This window comes from Onychomys torridus, chromosome 8 (genome assembly GCF_903995425.1).
Source record: "Onychomys torridus chromosome 8, mOncTor1.1, whole genome shotgun sequence".
Lineage (NCBI taxonomy): Eukaryota > Metazoa > Chordata > Mammalia > Rodentia > Cricetidae > Onychomys > Onychomys torridus.
The window spans coordinates 92,229,200-92,252,736 of NC_050450.1; the positions used below are offsets into that span (position 1 = coordinate 92,229,200).

At 46.0% G+C, this 23,537-nt stretch overlaps 2 protein-coding genes across 12 annotated transcripts in view; one reads left to right on the forward strand and one right to left on the reverse strand.

Annotated features, from left to right (window-relative positions):
- Mapt (microtubule associated protein tau) overlaps positions 1-8,301 on the forward strand; it is a 104,183-nt gene extending 95,882 nt beyond the window's left edge. For all 4 annotated transcript variants that reach the window (XM_036195373.1, XM_036195370.1, XM_036195371.1 and 1 more), the window contains 2 exons: positions 144-256; positions 4,272-8,301. In XM_036195373.1, coding sequence (XP_036051266.1) covers positions 144-256; positions 4,272-4,487 — 329 coding nt within the window. In that variant the 3' untranslated portion in view covers positions 4,488-8,301. The remainder of the gene's footprint in view (positions 1-143; positions 257-4,271) is intronic.
- Positions 8,302-9,888: 1,587 nt separating this feature from the next.
- The window catches only part of Kansl1 (KAT8 regulatory NSL complex subunit 1), a 138,079-nt gene continuing 124,430 nt past the window's right edge, over positions 9,889-23,537 (reverse strand). For 5 of the 8 annotated variants that reach the window (XM_036195438.1, XM_036195435.1, XM_036195434.1 and 2 more), the window contains 8 exons: positions 19,738-19,920; positions 19,062-19,250; positions 18,578-18,726; positions 14,382-14,503; positions 13,368-13,425; positions 13,037-13,149; positions 11,888-12,140; positions 9,962-11,609 (listed from right to left, as the gene is read on the reverse strand). In XM_036195438.1, coding sequence (XP_036051331.1) covers positions 11,382-11,609; positions 11,888-12,140; positions 13,037-13,149; positions 13,368-13,425; positions 14,382-14,503; positions 18,578-18,726; positions 19,062-19,250; positions 19,738-19,920 — 1,295 coding nt within the window. In that variant the 3' untranslated portion in view covers positions 9,962-11,381. Of the gene's footprint in view, positions 11,610-11,887; positions 12,141-13,036; positions 13,150-13,367; positions 13,426-14,381; positions 14,504-18,577; positions 18,727-19,061; positions 19,251-19,737; positions 19,921-23,537 lie in introns of all 8 variants that reach the window. The other 3 variants (XM_036195440.1, XM_036195439.1, XM_036195441.1) reach the window with 2 other exon arrangements.

Genomic DNA, 23,537 nt, shown 5'->3' on the forward strand with positions numbered 1-23,537 from the left:
GAATGTCGACATCTGACCTAATTTTTATCAAGCCTCCAGTAGCCCCGAGCGCTTTGCTCTGTAGGCTGAGACTTCATTTAGTATATGCTAAGTCCCCAGACCACAGAAGATGGCAAGCGGTTCTTGTGTGGCTTGTGTTCCAGGAGGTGGCCAGGTGGAAGTGAAATCTGAGAAGCTGGACTTCAAGGACAGAGTCCAGTCGAAGATTGGGTCCCTGGATAACATCACCCACGTCCCTGGAGGAGGGAACAAGAAGGTAAAGAGGGACAAATGGGGAGGGAGGGCACATGGGAATATGGGGGTTAATGGAGTGGACAAGGCTGGTCCTAGAGGGTCCCATATGGACTAGCTAGAGACAGATTCTCACTCTCAGCCCAGTGTGCCAAGAACAAGGCATGAGACCAAAGACAGATCTTTCCCACTGGTTACCAGGAAGCTAGAGCAAACTAGTGGTGCTGGCTGAGGGTATGGCTCAGCTGGTAGAGTGCACAGAGCCCAGGGGCCATCCCCAGCACTGAATAAACTGTAATCCCAGATGGAGGCAGCAGGATCAGGAGTTCAAGATCACCCTCGGCGATTCTCACCAAACAGACAGACAAAACCAGTGGTTCCGAAGAGAGGTGCTCATGCTAAGGCAGCTGGCCTAGAATCCCCAGCCGTGTCTGGTCTCCAGGCCGAGGACTTGGATATACAGTGGACATGGGTATGCGTGGGGTCAGGGAGCACAAAGGTGTGTGGGACTCTGAACAAGCTCCTTCAGCACAGGGTGTGGCTGTTGGGCTGCCCTGGTTCTTCCTCTTTGGCATAAACCACCTCCACACTTGCCTGGTCCCATACTGTGGAGGTAGCCTCCTTGGCAGGGTCCTCCCAGCAAATGACTGAACAGAGGGAATGTCCTGCAATCAGACCCAGCCTAGCCCGAGAAAGGGTACTTACCCAAGGTGGCTCAGCTGTCTTTCTACTTGGCCATGTTGGTGGCTCCTGGGAGTCCCCTGGCTGGCGAGTCCCCACAGACCCCTGCTTTCTTCTGCAGCCACATGTCTGCGTCTGCTGATGTCAAGCCCCTGGTATTACTATGAAGTACCCGCTAAAGCACAGGACACACAGCCAGCAGGCCGAGTGGGCCTGGCCCCCAGATGGCCTCTCAGGGCACAGCCTCTGGTCTTCAGGACCCCAAAGTGGACATGGACCTTTGCTGCTCCAGAGCAGGAGACCCTACAGTCTTGGAAGCTGTCAGAAGCTGAAGACAGGAGGCCATACCTGAGGGCTGCCAGGCAGGGCTCCCTTCTCTGGGAAGGTGGGAAAGCCTCCTCATCAAAGGCCAGAGCTCTGCCATTTCTGCCACACACTGCTCACTTTAAATGCAATGCCTCCATATGTTGCTCCCATATGGGGCCTCTTGGCTCCAGGGTGCCATAGGGAGTCACAGGCCTGGCTTCACCTCAGCCTGACTCAGTGGGGCTGGAACAGACCTAGGCCTTGGAGATTCCCTGGGCCCCAGGGAAATTCTCCACCAGCTTGGGAAGAAAACTCTGAGGAGGCAGGACTCCCTTGGAGGCCTGATTTAGGCAGATCTTCAACCTCTTGGCTATTTCTCCTTCAGAGAATACCTGCACCCCAAATGTGGGGTGGGATCTGAACCAAAGAAGGACCCTGTATCCTAGGACTGGAAAACTGGAGACAGGTGGATCAGGAGTTCAAGGTTATCCTGAGCTACACAGAATTGGAGCCAGCCTGGGCTATATGAGACCTTGTGTCACAAAACTAGAAATAGTTAGACATAATGGTGCATGCCTTTAATCCCAGCATTTGGGAGGCAGAGGCAGGTGGATCTCTGTGAATTTGAGGGCAGCCTGGTCTGGACAGGTGGAGCTAATAGAATGACCCTGCAAAACACACACACACACACACACACACACACACACACACACACACATCCCTCACGCACATGTATGCACGCATACACACACGCACACACACATTTTTATCAAAGCTTCTCACAAGTACAATAATAATATGGAAGGCCCCTCTTTATCAAAAAGAATAGCATATGCATGTAGCCTAAATGAAGGCCTGATTTTTCTCTATGTCCACATTCAAGCACCTAGCAAGAAGGGCTCTTCTTCACCTAGGGTGTCTGGCCTCTGAAGTTGTATGGAAATGCAGTATGTGTGCAACATACATATGTGCACACATGGCTCAAAGCCTGGGATCCAGAACAAGGTTGAGGCATTTTGTGTCCACCCCTTATATGTAAAGACTGCTACACCTGCCTCAAACTGCCACCTCATGCTTTCTGCTTCCCTCTGGACTCCTGTCTATAGCTGTGTGCATCTCCCCCGACCCCACCGTGTGTGTGTGCTGCATGAGTATGCAGGTGAGCATACCCATGCACGTACATGCAGAGGCCAGAGCAGAACATCAGGTGCCTTCCTCCATCACTGTCCACCTTATTGTTTTGAGGCAGGATGTCTCACTGAACCAGAAGCTTGCTGTTTTTGCTGGACTGGCTACGAGTGAGCCCCTGGATGTACCTGTTTCCATCCCCAAATGCTGAGGTTACAAGTTACAGGCATGCGCAGATGCACCCTGCTTTTTGACTTGAGTGTGGAGGATTCAAACTGAGGCCTTTGTGTTTGCAGAGCAAGCACTCCTACCCACTGAGCCATTTACCCAGGCCTGTGATAGCCTTTCCTAGGTAGGACTTCTAGCACACGTACTAGTGGGTACCACCTGAAAATACAGTATCGTGGCGGCTACTGGTTCCAGTGATTCTACAGCCAGCCCTTTGCCCTCTAGCAGCTTCTCCTTCAATGCCTTTAGCAGCAAGTTGGCAATAATCTAGCAAAGCACAGAGTCCAGATCAAGGGGTGTGAAGCATCAGTACAGCATGTGTTCAGTATGCTTGAGGCCTCAGGTTCCACCCCCAGCACAAACAAAGAAACAAACAAAGAAACAAACAATCGTTACATTTTTAGGATACACATACACATGTAAAAGGATGTGCAGAAGGTCACTGAAGGTTATTACTCAGCATTGTTGTTGCAGAAAAATGGAACTGCCTCCACTTCCATCTGCAGGAAGGAGATAGATTTTGATGCAGAGGCTGTAATGGTGTAGAATAAGTAGCCATTGGCATGAGGAGATTCTGTCTGGAATAACAAAGTATTTAGCCTGAACTTTGGTGGTACACGCCTGTAATCTCAGAAATTGAGAGAGGGAGGGACTCATAAGGACAGCTAGTTCCAGGCCAACCTGAGCTAAATAGTAAGATCTTGCCTTAAAAATCAAACCAGGCCAATGAGTTTGCTCAGTAGGTAAAGGTGCTTGCAGCAAGCCTGATGCCCTGAGTTTGGTCGCCAGGACCCAGATGTTAGGAGAGAACCAACTCCCACAAGTGGTCCTCTGATCACCCCACATACACTAAGACACACACACACACACACACACACACACACACACACACACACACACACACATAAATATAAAAGGATTAGACAAACAGCCAGGTATAGCTGCACACGCCTTTAATCCTATCACTCAGGAGGCAGGGGCAGGCAGATCTCTGTGATTTCCAAACCAGAATGGTCTACAAGAGTGAATTACCAGAGTGAATTACAAGCAGGCCAGAGCTAAATATTGGTATCCTGTCTCAGAGTAAATAAATAGATAAACTAATAAAACTAAGTGAGCAAGAATGAAGCAAGTATTAAGTATAAGAAGCAAAGTGCAAAGCCCTCCCATATGGGTTAAATGCATGTGTTCACTTGCACATGCATGTATGTTTCTATATGTGTAGGATATTTAAAGTACATAGAAGCTGTGGTGACTGTCACTGGGCAGGCAGGTGAGGGAAGGAAGATCCACAGTCCAAGGTCATCCTCAGCTGGATAGAGAATTCCAGGCCAGCCTGTGCTATAGGAGAGAGCCTGTTTCAAGAATAAATGCATAGCCAGGTGTGGTGGCGGCAAATGCCTTACAGCCCTTGGGAGGCAGAGGCAGGCAGATCTCTGAGTTCCAGGTCAGCCTGATCTACAGAGCAAGTTCCAGAACAGCCAGGGCTGCACAGAGAAAATTGCATCAAAAAAAAAAAAAAAAAAAAAAAAGGTGCTAATGAGTGAATGAACGAAAACAAACAAACAAACAAACAAATAAATAAAATTAAATAAATAGAAGAGTGGTTTCCTCCCACCATAGACTGGTGTGTAGACAGTCAGGGTATGTCTGTTTCCCCCAGTGTTGACTTTCACCTCACCCTATACTTCTTGCAGATTGAAACCCACAAGCTGACCTTCCGGGAGAATGCCAAAGCCAAGACAGACCATGGAGCAGAAATCGTGTACAAGTCACCTGTGGTGTCTGGGGACACATCTCCACGGCACCTCAGCAATGTGTCCTCCACGGGCAGCATCAACATGGTGGACTCCCCACAACTTGCCACACTAGCCGATGAAGTGTCTGCTTCTTTGGCCAAGCAGGGTTTGTGATCAGGCCCCTGGGGTGGTCAATAATCGTGGAGAGAAGAGAGAGTGAGTGTGGAAAAAAAAAAAAAAAGAATGATCTGGCCCCTCGCCCTCTGCCCTCCCCGCTGCTCCTCACAGACCGGCTGACCGGCTGGTCAACTAACCTGCTTTTGTGGCTCGGCTTTGGCTCGGGACTTCAAAATCAGTGATGGGAATAAGAGTAAATTTCATCTTTCCAAATTGATTTGTAGGCTAGTAATAAAATATTTTTAAAGAAAAACATGTAAAAACATGGCCAAACCCAACATTTCCTTGGGCAATTGCTATTGATTCCCCCATCCCCCCCCCCCCCCCCCCCCTTTGAGTCTTAGAGGGTGAAGGAGGCTCTGGAGGCTGCTTCTGGGGAGTTTTGAGGGACTAGGGCAACTGACTGCCCACAGCCCCATCCTAGGGGCATCAGGAACAGCGGCAGCAGCAAGAGATTTGAAACGTGGTGTGTTCGAAGAGCCCTAGGCAGGTGATGTTACCATGTGTGGATGTGATGGAGGGCTGAGGCAGGGAAGAAGGCTGAGGGATGGCTGGGCTGGGAGTCAGAGGGGAGGGGTGAGGAAGACAGGCTAGAGAGAGGACACTGGCTCCTGCCAAGAAGGACAGGTAGCCTCAGCTGCTCACGTCAAGCCTTAGATGGCACAGTTACCTGTTTGGTAAGGCCCTGGAGAGTGCTGTGAGTCTCTGTGCCCCTTCTGTAAGACAGCCTGTGGGAGAAGACACAGTGGGCAGAAGGGAGGTGGCCAGAAGGTGGTACCTTGTCGATTGGTTCTCTGAAGGCTGACCTTGACATGGCAGGGCACTGGCTTCTTCCTCCCTCTCTGCAGGGTGGGAGTCCTGAGCTGAGGGGCTTTGCTCTCCTCTCACAGAAAAACCTCTTTGCTGAGCTCTGGAGTCCTGCGGCCGTGATTGGGCTACTTCACAGACCTGGGACATTAGGGCTAACCAGTTCTTCGTAAGGACTTGTGCCTCTTGGGGGACATCTGCCTGGTCTCAAGCCTGGTCCTCTGGGACTTCTGCAGTGTGAGGGTGGGGTATTCTGGGATGACGTCTCCAGGCCTCCCATCCCTCCCACAGCCACTGCAGCCCCTCTACCTGTCCATCACACCCACATGTCTGCCATGAGAGCCAGTCACTGCCGTTCTCCCATTGTGTCTCACTGTCCTGAGTGCTCCGCTTCTCCCAGCCCCTACTCTGGCCCCTGGCTAGATGTGGGTAGTCCCTGCTCTACACTAAGAGGTGGAGTCCTGGGAAGGCAAAGATTTGGGGCTCAGTCTCTAGTCCTATGAATCCAACCAGTGTGTCTGGAGATAACCCTGGCCACTTCTGTCTGCCTTTTTTTTTTTAAACTTTAGAGTGGTTGCCTCCTAGGCCTGGCCCTCTTCTCCTGTTGAGCTGGAGGCAGCAAATCAGGTGCCAAATGCTAGCACCAGTATGAGCAGGCAAGAATCCCGGGGCAGGGTCACGCTCCTCCCATCTCTCACTTCCACCCCAGCTTGTGATTGCTAGCCTCCCAGAGCCCAGCCGCCATTAAGTCCCCGTGCACGTGATCAGCCCTCCATACCCCAATTTGGGGAACATACCCTCTGGAAATGTTTTCCTCCAGTCCCCATGGAAGTGGTGTTTGTTGCCTGCCCTGCTGGAGCAGCCAGACAGCTCCACAGATACCGCCCTTCCCTCCCTCCCTGTACCCTGTACCATTGTAGTTGGATTTGTCTGTTTGTCTGGGTTCGCCAGAGTGACTATGATAGTGAAAAGGGAAGAAAAAAAAAGAAAAAAAAAAAAAAAAAAAAAGAAAAAACGAGAAAAAAAAAAAAAAGACGCATGTAGCTTGGACTATTCGTCAAAAGGTTCTAGCTCACCACCAGGGATGGAGGTCCTCGGTATTGCTTGTCTCCACTGGGACTTGGCTCCAGGCCAGTGCAGGGCTTCCCTGCTAGGGCAGCCCATTCTTTGAAGGTTTTCCTCTGCATCTGGGACCTCACAGACACTGGATTGTGACATTGGAGGTCTCCTAGCTGCCAAGGCCTGAAGCACAGGACCAGCTAGACTCCAGCTGCCAGAGACAGCGGGCTCCACCTGTCAGGGAGAGCTCTCCAGCTGGCCTGTTTTGCAGAGTGAAGATGGTCCTCTCTAATCACAGCCTCATGTCCCACAGCAGCAGTGAAGATGGTCTAAGAAGACTGCATCACAAGAGAGAGATAAAAAGGGCATCAGTGCCAGCTGGGAGAGCTGTGGCCACAGAAACCCCACGACTCTCCAGAAGACGTCCCTGGGCCATCTCCAGGCCTTGGCCACCTCACCACAGGGGTTGGGATGGACTGCCCCACTGAGGAAGGGGACATCTTAGGAGACTCCCTTAGTTTCCAAGGTGTCAGCCCACTGACTTTGCATGATCATCTCCTACAGCTGCAGAGAGGAGGCCTTAGGAGCTTAGGGAACCTTAGGCCCAATTCTATCACTTTTGGATTGGGTACAGATAAGGACAATGTGGAGGGGAGAAGGAAGCAGCCAGCCTTTCCCATTAAAGAACTGTGCACCCAGAACTACCTATGGTGAGGCTCCCCACTGCTGATGGACTTCAACTGTCCTTAGAAATGAAGGGTCTGATGGAGATAAAGGAAGTGTGGTTTGAAGGCCTATGGTCCCTTCATCATGGCTACCTATTCTGGTTTTATCTCTTACACCCATTTGCCCATCCTGCAGTTTCTGTCCTTGAATGGGGGCACTCTGCCATATCTCTTGTAGAGTGGTCAGCTCCAAAATCATGATCGGGAGTGACCAGGTCAGTGCTGATAGGCAGTTTACAAAGGGATTCTGGCTTGTGACTTCAGTGAGGACAATCTCCAGGGGCCCAGCATCTGTCCTTTCTTTCCAGGCCTCCCCACTCCAGATCTTTGGGTGGGCTAGATAGGGTATCCCATATGCCTGGTTCCCCCAAGCTCTTAATTCACTTTATTAATAGTTCCATTTAAATTGACTTCAATGGTAAGATTGTATCTGTTTGAGATTGCTTGTGCTGTGGGGGGAGGGGGGAGGAACAACATGTTAAGATAGTTCACATGGGCAAAGGGAAGCCTTGGAGTGTAGCCATCCGTGACCTCATTTGTGATATTGACCACTTGCTCGAGAGAAGAGGTGCCATGAGGCTTTAGTCTGGAGGCCTGGCTGTCCCACTGACAGGCTTTCCCAAGGCAGAGGCAGCTAGTTCCTTGCCTTCCCAGGCAGGTGCAGCTCCCAGGTTTGTGAAGGAATCTATAAACTAAAACTACTCTTGCCTGCTGCCTTCTTGTGGTATCCGGAGCCCACAACGATGCCTCCTTAAAACCCTGGCTTCCTTCCCTCTAAGTCATTAGCACATCAGTATCACCTCTGGATTGGCTTCATATCCACAGCCTACATTACTAGCAGTGGCCAAGACGTCTTCCTTTAGTCTGTTCTCCAGGAAAGTAAGTGGGGACGAGGGCAGAGATGGTAATCAATTATAGGTCTGTGGCATTATGAGCCTTCAACCTTCTCTGGCTTCTGGAAGGATTACTTTGGGCAGTATCTCAGTCTCACCCTCCTGATGGACTGTAGCCTGTGCAGTTACTGTGCTGGGCATGATCTCCAGTGCTTGCAAGTCCCATGATTTCTTTGGTGATTTTGGGGGTGGGGGAGGAGGAACATGAAATCATCTTAGCTTAGCTTCCTGTCTGTGAATGTCCATATAGTGTATTGTGTTTTAACAAATGATTTACACTGACTGTTGCTGTAAAAGTGAATTTGGGAATAAAGTTATTAAACAAAACCTCTGTCTGTGAGTTCCAAGTACAAAAAAAAAAAAAAAGTTTACAAGTTCTTGTCCATCCTTAGAAAATTCACAACAGGAAATTAAAGTAAAAGCTAGACATTATCTGGGCGGTAGTGGCACACACCTTTATTCTCAGCACCTTTAATCCCAGCCTGGTCTACAGAGGGAGTTCCAGGATAGGTTCCAAAGCTACAAAGAGAAACACTGTGTCAAAAAAAACAACAAAGAGCCAGACATTGGAGTGACAGTTTTCTGGGGTTCTGAAGGTATAGAGTACAGACTTGGTTCCTTCTTCTCACATCCTACTGTTGGCAAACTACCCTCAGACAATCAGTACTCTGGCTGAACTCACAAGGCTACATTCAAGTTTCTAGGGCCTGTGCCAGTTCATTTGAATGAAAGAAGTTTGGGGTGGGGTGTATGAGATCCCTCATCCCTGGAACTTAAGTGGAGAGGCCTAGGGCTGAAGCAAACTCAAAAGCCCAAGATGCAAACCCAACATGCACACACGTACTGCTTGCTGCCTTCATACCGTGTAAGCTTACTGTGTACAGATCAAGGAACATTCTGCTAGGGACAGGCAGTTCTTGCTTGCAGTATCTGAAAGGGAAAACAAAGTGACCCATAGTTTTTGAGACAGGCTTTGATCCTCCCGAGTACTGGGATAGGGTGCACAATGCTGTTAATGAGGTGGTACAGCCTCATGTATGCTTAGACAAGCACTCTACCAATTAAGCAATATCCCATCCTCAGCCCTAATTTTTTTTATTCAGTGCTACAGCATGTGGCCAAAGGACTATCTTGGGTGTCAGTCTGTCCACCTTGAGACATTTTTCTCCTGCACATGTGCCATGTTGTCAGACTTCCTTGCTGCTAGGGATTCTTGAGTCCCAGCCTCCTATCTCATAGGAACACTGGGACTACAGATGCCTGGCTTTATATTCACTCAGGACCTCACACTGTGTACTTCATTCACTGAGCCATCTTCCTTACTCTGAGTTCATTGGTAGTATGTATGTCAAGGTCATGATATCCTTAGATTCCCAATCTTAAAATCCTTGTCTTCTGCAGTTCTCCTTGATGTGCCTGGCCTCTGCAGGCAACTGATTTAGTTCAGAATATCGTAATTAATGCATAACACAAAAGCAGGAAAATGGTCCCGGGAAGAACAGCTTTGAGCCTTAGAGAATGTCCATCTACTCACTGATCCTGTACAACACAATCAGGCCCTTAGCCTCCTTACACATAGCTGTGATCTTTCCCAGATGACAGGAACCAACTCAGATACCATGCAAATTACATACATTTTCATTGATTCCCCCTGCAAAGTTTGATGGTGGAAAGTAAAAAAAAAAAACCCATTCAAGCGAAATTTCAAATTCTACACTGCTTACCTCTTAAAGAAAGGAACGAGAGGAAATAAATCAACTGCTTTACTCATGAGCAGACATATCTGACCTTAGTGAAACACCCATCACAACACCTACCCAGCAAGTCTCTGAACCCCAGAAAATGCTGAGGCTGCCGCCACCTTTGCCAGAGACACACAGTCCAGTATATCAAGAAAAGCCGGACACATGACTTTCTGTATCTTTTTTTTATTATTTTTTTCATTTTTCCTTCCTTTTTTTTTAAGCACTAGTCTGTGCTTTGCGAACAGAATCAAGACATTAACAAAGATCAGCTTCTCTGAAGAAAAGCATTTCTATAGAACAAAGACAGCTACATGTCCGCTGCCATTACACAGCTCAAAGCAGGAAAAGAAAATATTTACAAAATACAAGTTTTTTTAAATTTTTGTCTTTTTTTGTTTTTTTGTTTTTGTTTTTTTACAATGCTAAAAGGGTTATTCAGAATTTTCAACCTTATAAATAGAAGAAGCACTTTATGCATAGGGATACGGTGCATTATTGTTGTTCAAAGAAACAATGACAAACCTTTTAACTTGCAAACAGAAAAAAAAATCACTAATGTTGAAAATTGTGAAAAAACCCCAACCTTATTAAGCAGTCTGCCTACTATTTTTGTATGATTATAAAATGGCAGAAAAAGAAAATTCCTTTCTCCCTCCCCTTTTTTGGTGATGTGATTATACATGAGACAGGCACAAGGCTAACAGGAGGCTGGTGGGGGACAATGGGAACCACAGCTAGGCCCAGACAGTGTTCCACAGGCAAGGGGAGCAGAGAAGAGGGAGAGTCTACGGGGCCATCTGACAGGGACGTGAGAAACATGATGTGTGGCTGACTCAGTGAGAACATGATACAGAAGTGATGCTGTGTACTCCAGACTTCCTAGACTGTAGGGGAGTGGGAAGGGTTAAGCAAACCAAACCCTATCGTCACAGATGCTGAGCGGAAGGACTAACGTGTCTGTATGAATGGATGGGAGAGGAAGATGAAGGGTACAACAGGGTGACCTGAGCAGCTGCAGCAGGGTCCTGCAGTCAAGGAGCCAAGACGGATGACCTAATGCAGATGAAACTGAAAGCAGGTCTTCAAGGTCCAGGTGGCAAGGAGAAGCTAGCTGCACTGCTGGCCCAGAGCTCAGTGAGAACTGGCCAACAGAGCAAGGAAGCCGGCTGGAAGGGTGCTATTGCACAGAAGACCAAGAAGGTTGCCCAGCTGGAGCCAAGGCACAGACCAAGGGAAAGGCTAAGATAGGAGCCCAGACTGTGTTGTTCTTTCCACCCTAGAACAGAGGCTGTGCTGACTTGGAGCTTTCCAGCTGCTGCCATCTGGCTGGTACACCCTATCGCACAGGTGCAAGAGACAGAGAGGGTGATCATCTAATATTGGGAAGTCCAGTGATCCAACAGTGCAGAGGATATGCAGGACCAGGCCAGCGGGGTCTCTTCCTGAACTTGTCTGCTAACTGGAGGAAGTGCTCAGGTGTGACATGAAAACAAAACAAGAAAACAGAAACAACAAAACCCAAACCAAACAAAGGAGGATCTAAATTCCTTAAATTCACTAAAAACTGTGAAAATTCCAGCATATGATGTTTGAATATCAAACGCAGAGATTTCTGAAGCTTTAATGCCAATAGTAGTGAGTTTGTACAGTCTCATTTCCTGCTCATCTGTGAGTTGGGCGCTGAGCTGCGACTGTTGCTGCCAGATGCCGACTCTTGAGGGGGACAACAGGAGGCGAGGTGGGTGCCACCTCTGTCTCCCGACCAGTCTTGCTGCCTGAGGTGCGGCGAGTGCAGCGGGCTGCTATGTCCTGTGCATCCAACTGCTCCTCACATTCTGCATGGGGACTGTAAGCCAGAGGGAAGGTCCGCCGCTCCCATGGTTGGACAGACTGTGGACAGATAAGATGATCTGGTGATGATAACCTAGTTTCAGCTCATTCATTTCCTGCACCAAGGCCCTGCTCTCAAACTGTGGCCCAGAGCTGAAAACCAGTCTGTCTACTATTATTGGGAGAAGTTGAAGACCCCCCCACCCCCAAGATGGGCACCCTTTGAACAATGACCGGCACATTCCTCTGCACTTCAAAACAATAGAGAGGAAGGCTCTACCTTCACCACATGCTGCCTCCTCTCATACTCTCCCCCATTTAAAGGAGACACCCCTCACCTGTTCATCTAGGCCCAGCTCTGGTGTGGAGCAACGGGTGTCTTCATTGGCCAAGTGTCGCAGACTGTCCCGAGCCACGGGGGTAAGGGGAGCTGAGTGCAGTTCTGGGCTAATGGGACTCCTAGGAGACTGGCCGTGGGAGAACTCTGACAGAGAGTGGCTACTACTGACATCAGGAGAGGCAGGCTGAGGGGTGGAGGGGTTGGCACTGCCCAACTGCGGGGTGGTCCGGCCATCTGATGACCTGTAAGACCTATGAACCAAGGAATACACAAGTTAAGTATGACCGGGGGGGGGGGGGGTGGTGGTGGTGGTGGTGGTGTCATAGGCATTTCTTCTCTTTCTGTCTGCAGAGCAGTGAGAGGGGTTATGAAAAAAGCATCTAGACCAAAGCAGTTAATTTGAACTGACAGCAATAATGTTCTTCTAAGATCCGTTAATTCTACCTGCTCCCACTTTCACCCACATAGGTAGGTATAAAACATGACAGCTAAGAGCTGTAACTATAAGCCTAAGAAAAAGTCCTGCCTAGTGAATTCACACCAGGGACTAGCTGAGGTTCTGAAAACAAGTCAAAGAAAAATAGGTGGTCTGCTGCCACTGTTGTTTGTGTGTGTGTGTGTGTGTTGTTGTTGTTGTTGTGGAGGAATATTAATGAACATGAACACCATGCTGCAGCATAAGACATGGAGGTAATAGGGGCCGGGCGGTGGTGGCACACGCCTTTAATCCCAGCACTTGGGAGGCAGAGCCTCGCAGATCTGTGAGTTCAAGGCCAGCCTGCGCTACCAAGTGAGTTCCAGAAAAGGCGCAAAGCTACACAGAGAAACCCTGTCTCGAAAAACCAAAAAAAAAAAGACATGAAGGTAAAAGGACACTTTTTAGGTAATGGTCCCTCCCTTCCACTGTGGGTTTCAGTGATCGAACTCAGGTTCAATCAAACTTGGAGGGCAGGCACTTTCAACCCACTGAGCCATCCCAAGTTAAGATTGCAAAACCAGTCTTCATCAAAAAGAGGACCAACTTGTGAGGCCTTCTAAACTCCTCTGGCTAAATCACCATGACAACCAATAGGCCTATAATCATACTTTCCCAGGCTACCATCCTCTTTCCCTCTGCATATTCTGGGAACCTGTGTCTGCCCATTACCTGCTGCCCCGACGCTGGGGTGGTACACTTGTGGTCCACAGCCACCTTGCCCTCTCCATTTCCTCACATTTGGCATGCAGGGCGGCAAAGGCTGCATCAGATAGGTCCTCGATCTGCAACAGAGCAGTTTCATTGATCTCTTTTCCCCAGGAAGCTAAGTTATGAATCGGCAGAATAATTCTAGAACCAGTCTTTCCCCGTTGTAGATGCTTCTAATCAGATAGAATACGATTCTTGAATTTGACACCGCTATGTCTTAAGGCATTATGAGTGTATGTACCCATGACTGGTGTGGGTGTGTTCTTCTATGACAGTATAACTATGGTATTACCTCCTCATTCTCTTCATCAGGACTCCCCTTCAGAGACTGAAGATCAACCTCTCGCCAGCTGCAGAAATTTAAAAGAAAAAAGAAAATCATGGGATTGTAGGCAGGCTATGACTTCCCTACCTATAAATGAAGGCCCATATGTGAATAAATACCCCCAAAGGCCAGAAACAGAAGCAGCAAGTTGAGGGTGATAGGACTGTCAAACTCAAGTAAAATTTTAACTATTTAAATAAACACTATTTAGTATTAGTTGATTGGTACCATATAGGCATATAAGTCAGACTCTCAAAATTTATGACTGGATACATGAATTGTCAGCTCTTTACATAGATTCTCAACTTGCCTACAAAGGCTGGAAATAAAGATTTACAAGAAATCTGGTTTGATGTTGAGATAACACATTCAGTATTTTAAAACACACACAGTCTGAGGGGCTTGCCAGGTTGACCTTGGGTTGGTGGACTCATACAATGGAGTAAGAGAAGCTAAGACAGGAATAATTTCACTCCTATCAAACACGCACCCCACCCTGTTCCACTAACTCTCCTCACCCCCTTATTTGTTTTTGCCTTTTGAAACAACAGCCTTACTATGTAGCCCAAGCTGGCTGCAAATCCGTGGCAATCCACCTGCCTTGGTCTCCCAATCGCTAAGACTGTAAGCATGTACCATCCATGTCTGGCAAGAAGCAACCCCCAATAAAATAAAAAATAATAATTAAGAAAAAGAGAGAGAGAGAAAAAGGAGACTAAGTCTCATTCTGTAGTCCAGGCTGGCCTTGAACCTGGCAATGACTGTCTAGCCTCAGCCTCCCAAGGTCTGGGATTATAGTGATGAGCTACCATGTCAGTTGACCCCCTTTTTATTGTTGTTTTTGAAGACCCATAGCCCATTGTGCACGCAAGTGCAGACTCTTCTTTTAAAAAGAAAACACCTCAGGGATAGGGACTGCTTGATCAGGACAGAAAAGGACAACAGGAAGAGGGACAGGAGCTGACTGAACAGCGCTTCTACCTTGGAGTAAGGATTTCTTTGTATTGAAGTTTCTCAACACGAGTTGTTGCAGCAACAGACATCGGGATGACAATGTTATTAATATCGAATGAGCTCTCTCCCCTTCTCCTCCTCACTGGCTGCTGTAAGACAAAAGTTTAAGTTTCAAGGGATATACAATGCTACGAATTTAAAATCATCAGTCATATGGCAGGCTGATGACCATGCACACAGGTCCTGGGGTAGCAGTGGCCATCACAGCATCAACATATATCTAAACAGACTGTCTGGCAACAGAGTTCTTGGGGGGTGGGGGAGGAGAGAGGATAACAGGTGCTACCTCCAAGGAGTAAATCCCATTTCACAAGGCTCCCTCTACAACTGCTGGGTTTTATAGGTGGGTGTCCTAGATAGAGCCAATTTGGGGGTTCCTATTCCTTCATTCTACTAACACTCCTCTTCTAAAATCCTAAACTCCCTGTTACAGAACTGGAGGATTGCTCTGTGGTTAAGAGAACTGGTTGTTCTGGGAAAGACCAGATTTCTAGCACTAACATGGTGGCTCACAGCTGTGTGTAACCTCAGTTTGGGGAGATGATATAAATATAAAATAAAATTCATCTTAAAATCTGTTTTACCCCTTTTCTTTTGTCAACAGCTTTGGTTCTTGAACACAATGTTTTCACTTAGTGGTGACTGCTAAGATTAAAAGCACTGACTTCTCTCACCAGAAAAGAGACTCAAAGGACAGGCCCATCTTAACAAACCATCTTACCTTATCTGCCATGAAAACAGCTTCCTCTTGAGGATCTCAACGCTTCAGCTAAGTCTGTACCAACCACCTTCTCAGCCCTTACATTATTCTCATCTTTCTATTATTTTGGGAGGAAGAAAAGAGTGGAAGAAAACTGAAAAGAAAGACCTGTCTATGGCTTCCATCCTCACCCTCACAAAAGGAAATGTGTTCCACAGTAAGTGGGAACATTAAACCTTTGGGGAAGTATGACTTTCAAGAGTCCAGTAACAAAAGCAGCAGAGTTGGGCATCTATGCTAGACAGGACACAAAGAATGAATGAATAAAGCCAAGTGTGGTGCTGTACATCTGCAATCCCAGCACTTGGGTGGCAGATGTAGGCAGATCTCTGTGAATTCAAGTTTAGCCTGGTCTACACAGCAAGTTCTGGGACAGCCAGAGCTACATAGAGAGACACTGTCTTAAAGACAGATAGAATGAATAAAGCAAAGAGCCAAATGATCGAGTCTCCTGGACAGAAGAAAAACTATTAGCTGCTTATACCCAGAGAGCAAATACCTTTCCTGAAACAGCCTGTTAACTGAGCTGTGAGAGGCCATAGGGAAACAGTGGGATGACAAACACGTTGTCATGGCAACAATACAGCTGGAAACACCCAAGAGGCTGCATTCATACCCAAAGCACCAAGTGTAGTCAGCCCACAAGGGGTAAGGAAGATGAGCTACTACCTCCAACCATTATATCTATCTCCTTGGAAGGTAAGGTAATTAATTCACTCCATCATCTTAAGACACTGTAAGAATATTACAAAAGGGGGGGAGGGGGAATGCCTGTGCCGAGCATGGACAGTGTGAGTGGTGGTATGGGTGTGGCCTTCAGCCAGGTCAGTCATGTTCATTGCCTTGTTGACAATTACTGCCTGATTTCATTCATTTTTTAAAATAACAGTTACTAAATTTGTACTTAAGCTGCTTGCTGTTTATGAAATATTAAACTTATTTAAATGAATTTGTCAAATGAATAACAAAAGATCTAAGCATAATTTAGTAAACAATTTCATTCCTTGGTACAAGCAGCACAATAAAAAAATGAAAAGAGGAAAAAAAAAAGAATATTTAAAAAAAAACCAGGATTTCAGATGGTGCCATGAATGATTCCAGGTCATCATAATTTAATTTTCAATTTCCTTCATTATCAGTAATACTAGACTGTCATTAACCTCACAAATTTTTGATCATAGCTTAACTAAAATGGTTGAGATTTTTGGATTCTTACCTGGCTCAATTCTGCAAGTAAGCATAACTGAGCACATACCCAAAAGTTTCTGTCACTATCACACCTTGGCTGAAGTTCTATGGTACACACAAGAAATGAGTCTTGAAGAAGCCCCAAGACAGACAGCTTTCTATCTTGGTCAAGAACAAACTCCTGCTAGAAACAGCTATGTATTTCTCTGAAACGTCTCAGGCCTCTGGTCTGCTCTCTCCACTTGAACACCTCATCCTGCTAGCACTCATTCAATCCAATTTAACTAATTTTTCTTATTTAGAACCAGAAAAAGGGGGAGTGGCAGCACTGAGAAGAGCAACTCATTTCTAAATCTGCTCTCACAACAGGAAGAAACAACAGGAGTATGCCTAACCTGCCCATTGGCTTCTAAAATTTCAAAGGGTTTTTTAAAAAAGCCACTGGATTTCAAGACACACAAAAGAAATACAATTTGTTTAAACAGCACTAAGAAGATTTTAATTCAAGCAATGACCACTGCGAAGCACAGCTACAAATACCCTGAAAGCCCCTGTCTTGCCCACTTTGTCCAGTTACCACCTTGCTTCTCAACCTAACCTTGGTATATCACTCTGTTTACTGTTTAAACCCTGATTCCCTAAACAAATGAGGCAATAAAAACCAGAACCTCAAAGAGCTGGGTGTGGTGGTGACACACGCCTTTAACCCCAGCACCTGGGAGGCAGAGGCAGGAGGATTTCTGTGAGTTTGAGGGCAGTGAGCTGCAGGACAGACAGGACTACATAGAGAAACCTTGTCTCAAAAAAGAGCCTAACAGATTAGCACAGTGCTGTGCATAGAATCTGTATTTAGTAAGGTTAAATTCCAACCTTAGAATCTAGTTCTAAGTCAACACTCTCCAGACTTAACAGGGCTTGAAAAAATGCTGACTTACCAAGTCCTGGACCTTAGAGTTCAGATTTTTAAATGAGAATTATTCTCTTCTTTATCATGTGATTATGTGAAACCCTTTGCTAGTGTTTGGTTGAGTATGGGAGGAATACTATGTGCCTATTCAGACAAAGTCTGTGAGTTGAGAAGGTGAAGGAAGAAGGCTATTTGGAAAAGACAGTCTGATTTGTAAGAGCCAAGAACAATGTGAATTTATACCTGATGCCAGGAGCTTAGGGAGCACATTTTTGTGAGCTTAGGGCTTCTCCAACACCCCTTCTCCCAGGTCAAGGCTGTGTGGTGTGCTGGTGAGAGAGCTGACTCTGAAGTCAGCCTATAAGAGTTTGAATCACAATCACAACCCTCACAAGCTGCCTCACCTTGAAATACATTTAACCCTGTGAAGCCTTAGTTTTCATGTCCACAAAATCAGGATTCATAATACTATCTATCTATTTACCGAAGGACAGCATAGAATTAAATGGGATGGCATGTATGTGCACTGATCCTTTTGCCTCAGACTCCTGAGTGCTAAAATTACAGACCTGTGACGACATCAAGTCCAATAGCAGTAGTGTTTAGTAATATCACAGCACCAGAATATTAATATAGTAATATTCTTGTTAGTGTCATTTGTTATTGTGATTACTATAGAAGGGATGCTTGGATAACTATACTCAGCTGTTACAGGTATGTGTTTAATTAGACTATGTCTGCTATGGCTATGTAAAAAGATTCCTGAATGGGATTTGGTGGTATATAAGGTAGTGGGTATGCCTTACATGGTCGTCCATTATGCATATACAAAATACCATAGTAACCTGATGCCATGATACTGCTGCTCTGAACAGCTGAAAAAGCATGGATTCTACCGTTTCCCTTCTACCCCACTGTTCATTCTAAGCATCCCACTGTTCATTCTAAGCATCCCACTGCCACTGTTGTCCTGAATGCCTAAATCCCGAACAGTCTCAAAGCACCTTCAGAGAACCTGCCTCTAGACTTCTAAGTAGGCAAGGTAGACCTTGCTTCCTTAAATAGCACCCTAGCACTACTCCTGGGGGGTGGGTGGAAATCAACCAACCAAACCCATCATCATCAACAACAAAACCCACATCTTTGCTTCTACAGCAAACTTTCTACCGATGGCTCAGCAGAGATTCATTTTACTATGAAAATCAACTCCGAGAAAACTCAACAGAAGGTCAAGTACTACAACTATAGAGTTGTTATGCATGCCATGTAATCTGTAGAAGGTCCCATCAACTCCACATAGGTACTTACAGATGTGCTGGCTGCAACTTGTGAGCTAGAGCTGGTGGGTGTGGAGGTGTCTGATGAGGTGGAGAGCTGTCTCACCAGGGGGCTGTGTGGTGGATGGTGAGTAGTTGTCAAGTAGCTCGAACTGCTCATGTCTGTGTGATGCTTCAACACTGCAAAAGTCAACAGAAAAGAGAGGAAGACATGGCTAAATGGGTATCGTAACCAGTTCTACTTCTAACTTATGTTAGGAATGCCAGCAATACACATTAAAGGCAAAAAAATGGTTTTTTAAGCCTAGAGGATAAAAAGCTGAAGCAACTAGTTGATGGAAAATAGGGGACTGGGTAAGAAGTACCTGCATTTAGAAGCAATAGTGCCCCCTGCTATGCCTTTCTACAAAGTAATGGACAAAGCTTGAGATTGGGGATTTTAAGAGAAGCTTGGGCTGTCCCAGAAAGCTCTGAGCAAGTGCCAATGCAGGTAGAGGTGCCGGGCCTGGCCCTACCTTCACTTCTCTCAGATGAATGGTCTCGCAATCTCATTTTGCTGTGGTTTGGGTCATGCACAGGTGGCGGTAGATTGAGCAAGCGCTCTGCTTTTGGAGCTGTCACTCGCTCCACCACGGGCACAGCCCCCACATCGTCTAAGTGCTGCCTGTGGGTCCTGTCAGGCCGGGTTTGGTGATGGGACAGCTCTGAAGAGGGGAACAAAAAAGAGCTGTGAAGTACATTCACTCAACTCTTATTTGAGTTCTGAGCTCTTCAGTTCTCCTTAGGCCAGTGCTATATATATACCCAGGGCAGTATGATAGTCTTTGGGACTCAATCTTCTAGTTAATGGTACAATAGCTAGGACAGGGACAGGGAGTCACAAACAGAAAAGTTAATACCAGGTTTCAGAAATCAACCTGCCCATAGGTGGACCCAGTTATCATGTTACTACTAGCTATTCACTGAACATTTTGGGTTCTGCCTATTTGAAATAGCTTCCAAGTCTATCTGACAGCATCCAAAACAAGTAGATATGGTAAGTATGCTGTGAGCTGAATTTGTATTGGGTAACTAAATGTTTTCTCCAATCCTTGAATACTGGCACAGCAAACCAGTAACTAGAGAAAAAAAAAAAGGTATAAAATACAGCAACAGTGATTCCAGAGGACTCCTTAGTTCCCTGAAACTTACTGGCTGTTGTAAGGAAGGAGTTGACCAACTTATGCCTGTCTTTACGAACTGGATCCGACAGACTGCATGGCATGGGTGCTCTGTGCTTAAGTGAAAACTTTTTGGTAGGTTTGATCTTGTCAAAAGGCTTGTTTTGCCACTGAGACTTCAGCATGCTCTGGAAGTGCAGGCTTGTGGGAACATCTGTAACAAACACAAAACATCACAGGTTAGTTCAAGAACCTGACCTCTGGGCTCCTTTCTCCTTGAACGGTGTTCACTGACTCTCCAGAGGTCAATACACCTCTCTGGCTTAACAAGTAGTCTCACTTGCCAAAGCAGGGACTGTCACATGGAAGTTCCACTTACGTGAACTTTACTGATGTTCATTCTATTCATAAGTAAGTAGTGTTACCATCTTGGCCTTCCAATGGGGATAAAAAATATAAAACCTTTTTGTGGGGTTGGGGATTTAGCTCAGTGGTAGAGCGCTTGCCTAGCAAGGGCAAGGCCCTGGGTTCGGTCCTTTTTGTTATATTGATGGGAGACTATGAACATCCTATTTCAATTCTTATATTTAAATCTACTTCTTTCTACATGTACAAACAAGCATGATGTACTTGTTCAGCAAAATTACTTATGCTCCCAAGGGGCCTAAGTTGGTTCTGTGACACAGCACAGCCTCTGCTATCTGGCATTATAGCAAGTACTATTACCCTTTTTCCAGTACAAGCTTTGCCATCCTCCTTGCTCTGAAGCGCTATCATCTTGTCTTTGAGTATCTATGTGCTTTTTTAAGCTGACTAGTTAATGTTAATTACTAGAAAACTATAGTTTACTTCCTCACTACTATTTTTCATCACACATCCCCAACATCCTCGAAGACAAAGTCTCACTATGTTGTTTAGGCTGGCCCCCAAATTCCTAGGCTCTAATGACCCTCTTGCCTTAGCTTCCCGAATAGCTGTGACTGTAGGTATAAACCATCATGCTTGGTCTAAATTAATTTTTATTTTCCTAAGAATTAAGTACTCTAGTAATTCCTTAGAAAAGTATTTCTAGTGGTATATTTTCCTGTAAACTTTAAACCATTCTTCCGTCTACTATCTGGTGTTTATTTATCATCTTTTCAAGCTTTTGTGAAAAAGCTCTAGACACAGCATTTAGGAAACTTAGGCAGGACTGCCATGAGATCTAGGCTACAGCCTAAGAGACTGTCTCAACAAGCACTGACAATTAAATCAAAACTAGACACAAAACCCAAACAAAAGGATGGAGTATTAAAAAATGCTGGACATGTAGCTCTCATCTATATAATCCCAGCACTTAGGAGGCTAAGGAAAGAGGGTTGATTACTAGTCTGAGGTCAGCCTGGATACAGTGATACTCTGCCTCCCTGCTCCTCACCCCCCAAAAGTAAAAACTGCAATAGAGATCCATTGAGTCATAGGACATCCCCTTTCCATTGATATAAAATTGAAGTGCTACTATCAAAGAAGGTGTAGTACTTTATCAGGTAAATAAAGCCTGCTCTTCTTGGGGTATTTTGCAATGCTCACTTCCTCCTCCTGCTGGATTGATGGTACCCTCAAGAAGACATGTGGGCAGTTCTCACAAAACAGCACAGCTCTTCCCAGCCAGCAGGTGGAGCTCTCATCGGGTCTTGTTTCCTTTCCCAAAGAGCACAAACATAATGCATACCTATCATTCCCAGGTAGGAACTAAGCTGATTACTAAATAAGGTGGTAAGAAAACAAAGGCCATGCTAGATGGTGGTGGCACTTGCCTTTAGATCCAGCACTCAAGAGGCAGAGGCAGGTAGACTTCTGTGAGTTCAAGGCCAGACTGGTCTGGAGCTCCAAGGCAGTCAGAGCTGTTATAGTGATAAATCCTGTCTCTAAAAACCAAAAAGTGACCCCTGCTGCAATACTAATAAATGTTCACACCCTAATTCCTTCCCTCCCCCTTCCAAAGCTAGGGACAGGAAAGGCTTCATATAATTACTGAATTTATTTTTTGATATTGGGGATGCAAGAGCTCTACCAACTGAGCTACATTCCCAGCCTCCCCTTTCTATTTTTTTCTTAGCACTGTTTAGATTAAATGATCTGTTACAGGTCTATAGTCTGACTCTCCATCATTAGGATAGATGCAAGCAAGGACCTGACCTCACTCCGTCCCTTGATGGAGACCAGGCTGGCCTTGAACTCACAGAGATCCGCCTGGCTCTGCCTCCGGAGTGCTGGGATTACAGGCGTGCGCCACCGCCGCCTGGCAGGCTCTTTTTAAGAGAAACTATACTGCTAGCAGTCCTCCTGTCTTAGCTTCCCCTGAGTAGCTAGGATCATAATCCTGCATCACAAGGCCCAGCTGAGCCCCCAACCCCCCAAAGACATAGGATTTCTCTGTAGCTTTGGCTGTCCTAGAACTAGTTCTGTAGAGGAGGCTGGCCTTGAACTCAAAGAGATTCACCTGCCTTTGCCCCCCCAGGGCTGCTGGGATTAAAGGCTGGGCTAAAAAAGTTTCTTTTTTGAGATAAGGTTTCTCTATGTAGTTCTGGCAGTCCTCTAACTCAAAGATCTACCTACCTCTGCCTGCTTTCCCTCCCTCCCCCCTCTCCTCTCCTCTCTCCTCTCTTCTTCTCTCTTCTCTCTCTCTTTCTCTCCTGGATTTCTCTTTGTAGATTTGCGCCTTTCCTGGAACTCACTTGGTAGCCCAGGCTGGCCTCGAACTCACAGAGATCCACATGGCTCGGCCTCCTGAGTGCTGGGATTAAAGGAGTATGCCACCACCACCCGGCCCTAACAACTCTTATAACTGGTTAGAAAACAAAAAAGAAATTACTATTTATTTTTAGCAGGACCATAGAACACCTATCACATTCAAATATTCTAAGTATAGAGAGGGAAACCCCAATAGACAATAAATTAATAGATAAGAAATTTGATGAAAGCAGTGCCTGTCTTCTTAAAGTCCTGGTTTCAGTGTTCAGCACCACACAGACCCAATGTGGTGATGCACATGCCTGTAATTCCAGCATTCTGGAGGTGGAGGCAGAATGATCAGCCCTTCAAAAGTCATTCTTGGCTACATAGTGAGTTTGAGGCCAGTACAGAATACATGGGACCCTGACACACTCCCGGCTCCTAATTGAGGACAGGGAAATTAACCACATTCACACTAGGGCTTAGTAAGAATGTAACCATCTATAAAACTTAATTAAAGGCATCGAAACAATACTAACCTTGTCTTTAAAAAAAAAAAATGGTGGCACCTCCCTTTAATCACAGCACTCTGGAGGCAAAAACAGCCAGTGAGTTCAAGGCCCAAAGCTGGTGCTGAGAACCAAACTCAGGCTCTTTGCAAGAGCAGTACATGCTCTTTATCATTTATCACTAAGCCACCTCTCCAGACTCTTGTTTTATCTTATTATTTTTGTATAGTTTGGCTGTACATAGTCTGTGTATCACGTGTATACCTAGTACTCAAGAGGTCAGAAGAGGGTGTGTGTTCTCTGGAAATTGAAGTTGTGGACAGTTGTGAGCCACTATGTGGGTACTGGGAATCAAACCAGGGTTCTCTGGAAGAACAGCAAGTGCTCTCAACTGCTAAGTAAACTTTAGCCCCTGATTTTTTACTTTAAATATTTATTTTTATTTTATTTGTATGCATGTTCTGATTTCATGATGAATACACACCATGTGCACGTAGTACCCTCAGAAGCTAGAAAAGAAACCCTGGAACTGGAATTACAGATGGTTGAGAGCCATCATATGGGCTAGGAATCAAACCTAGGTCTTCAAGACAGCAAGTGTTCATAA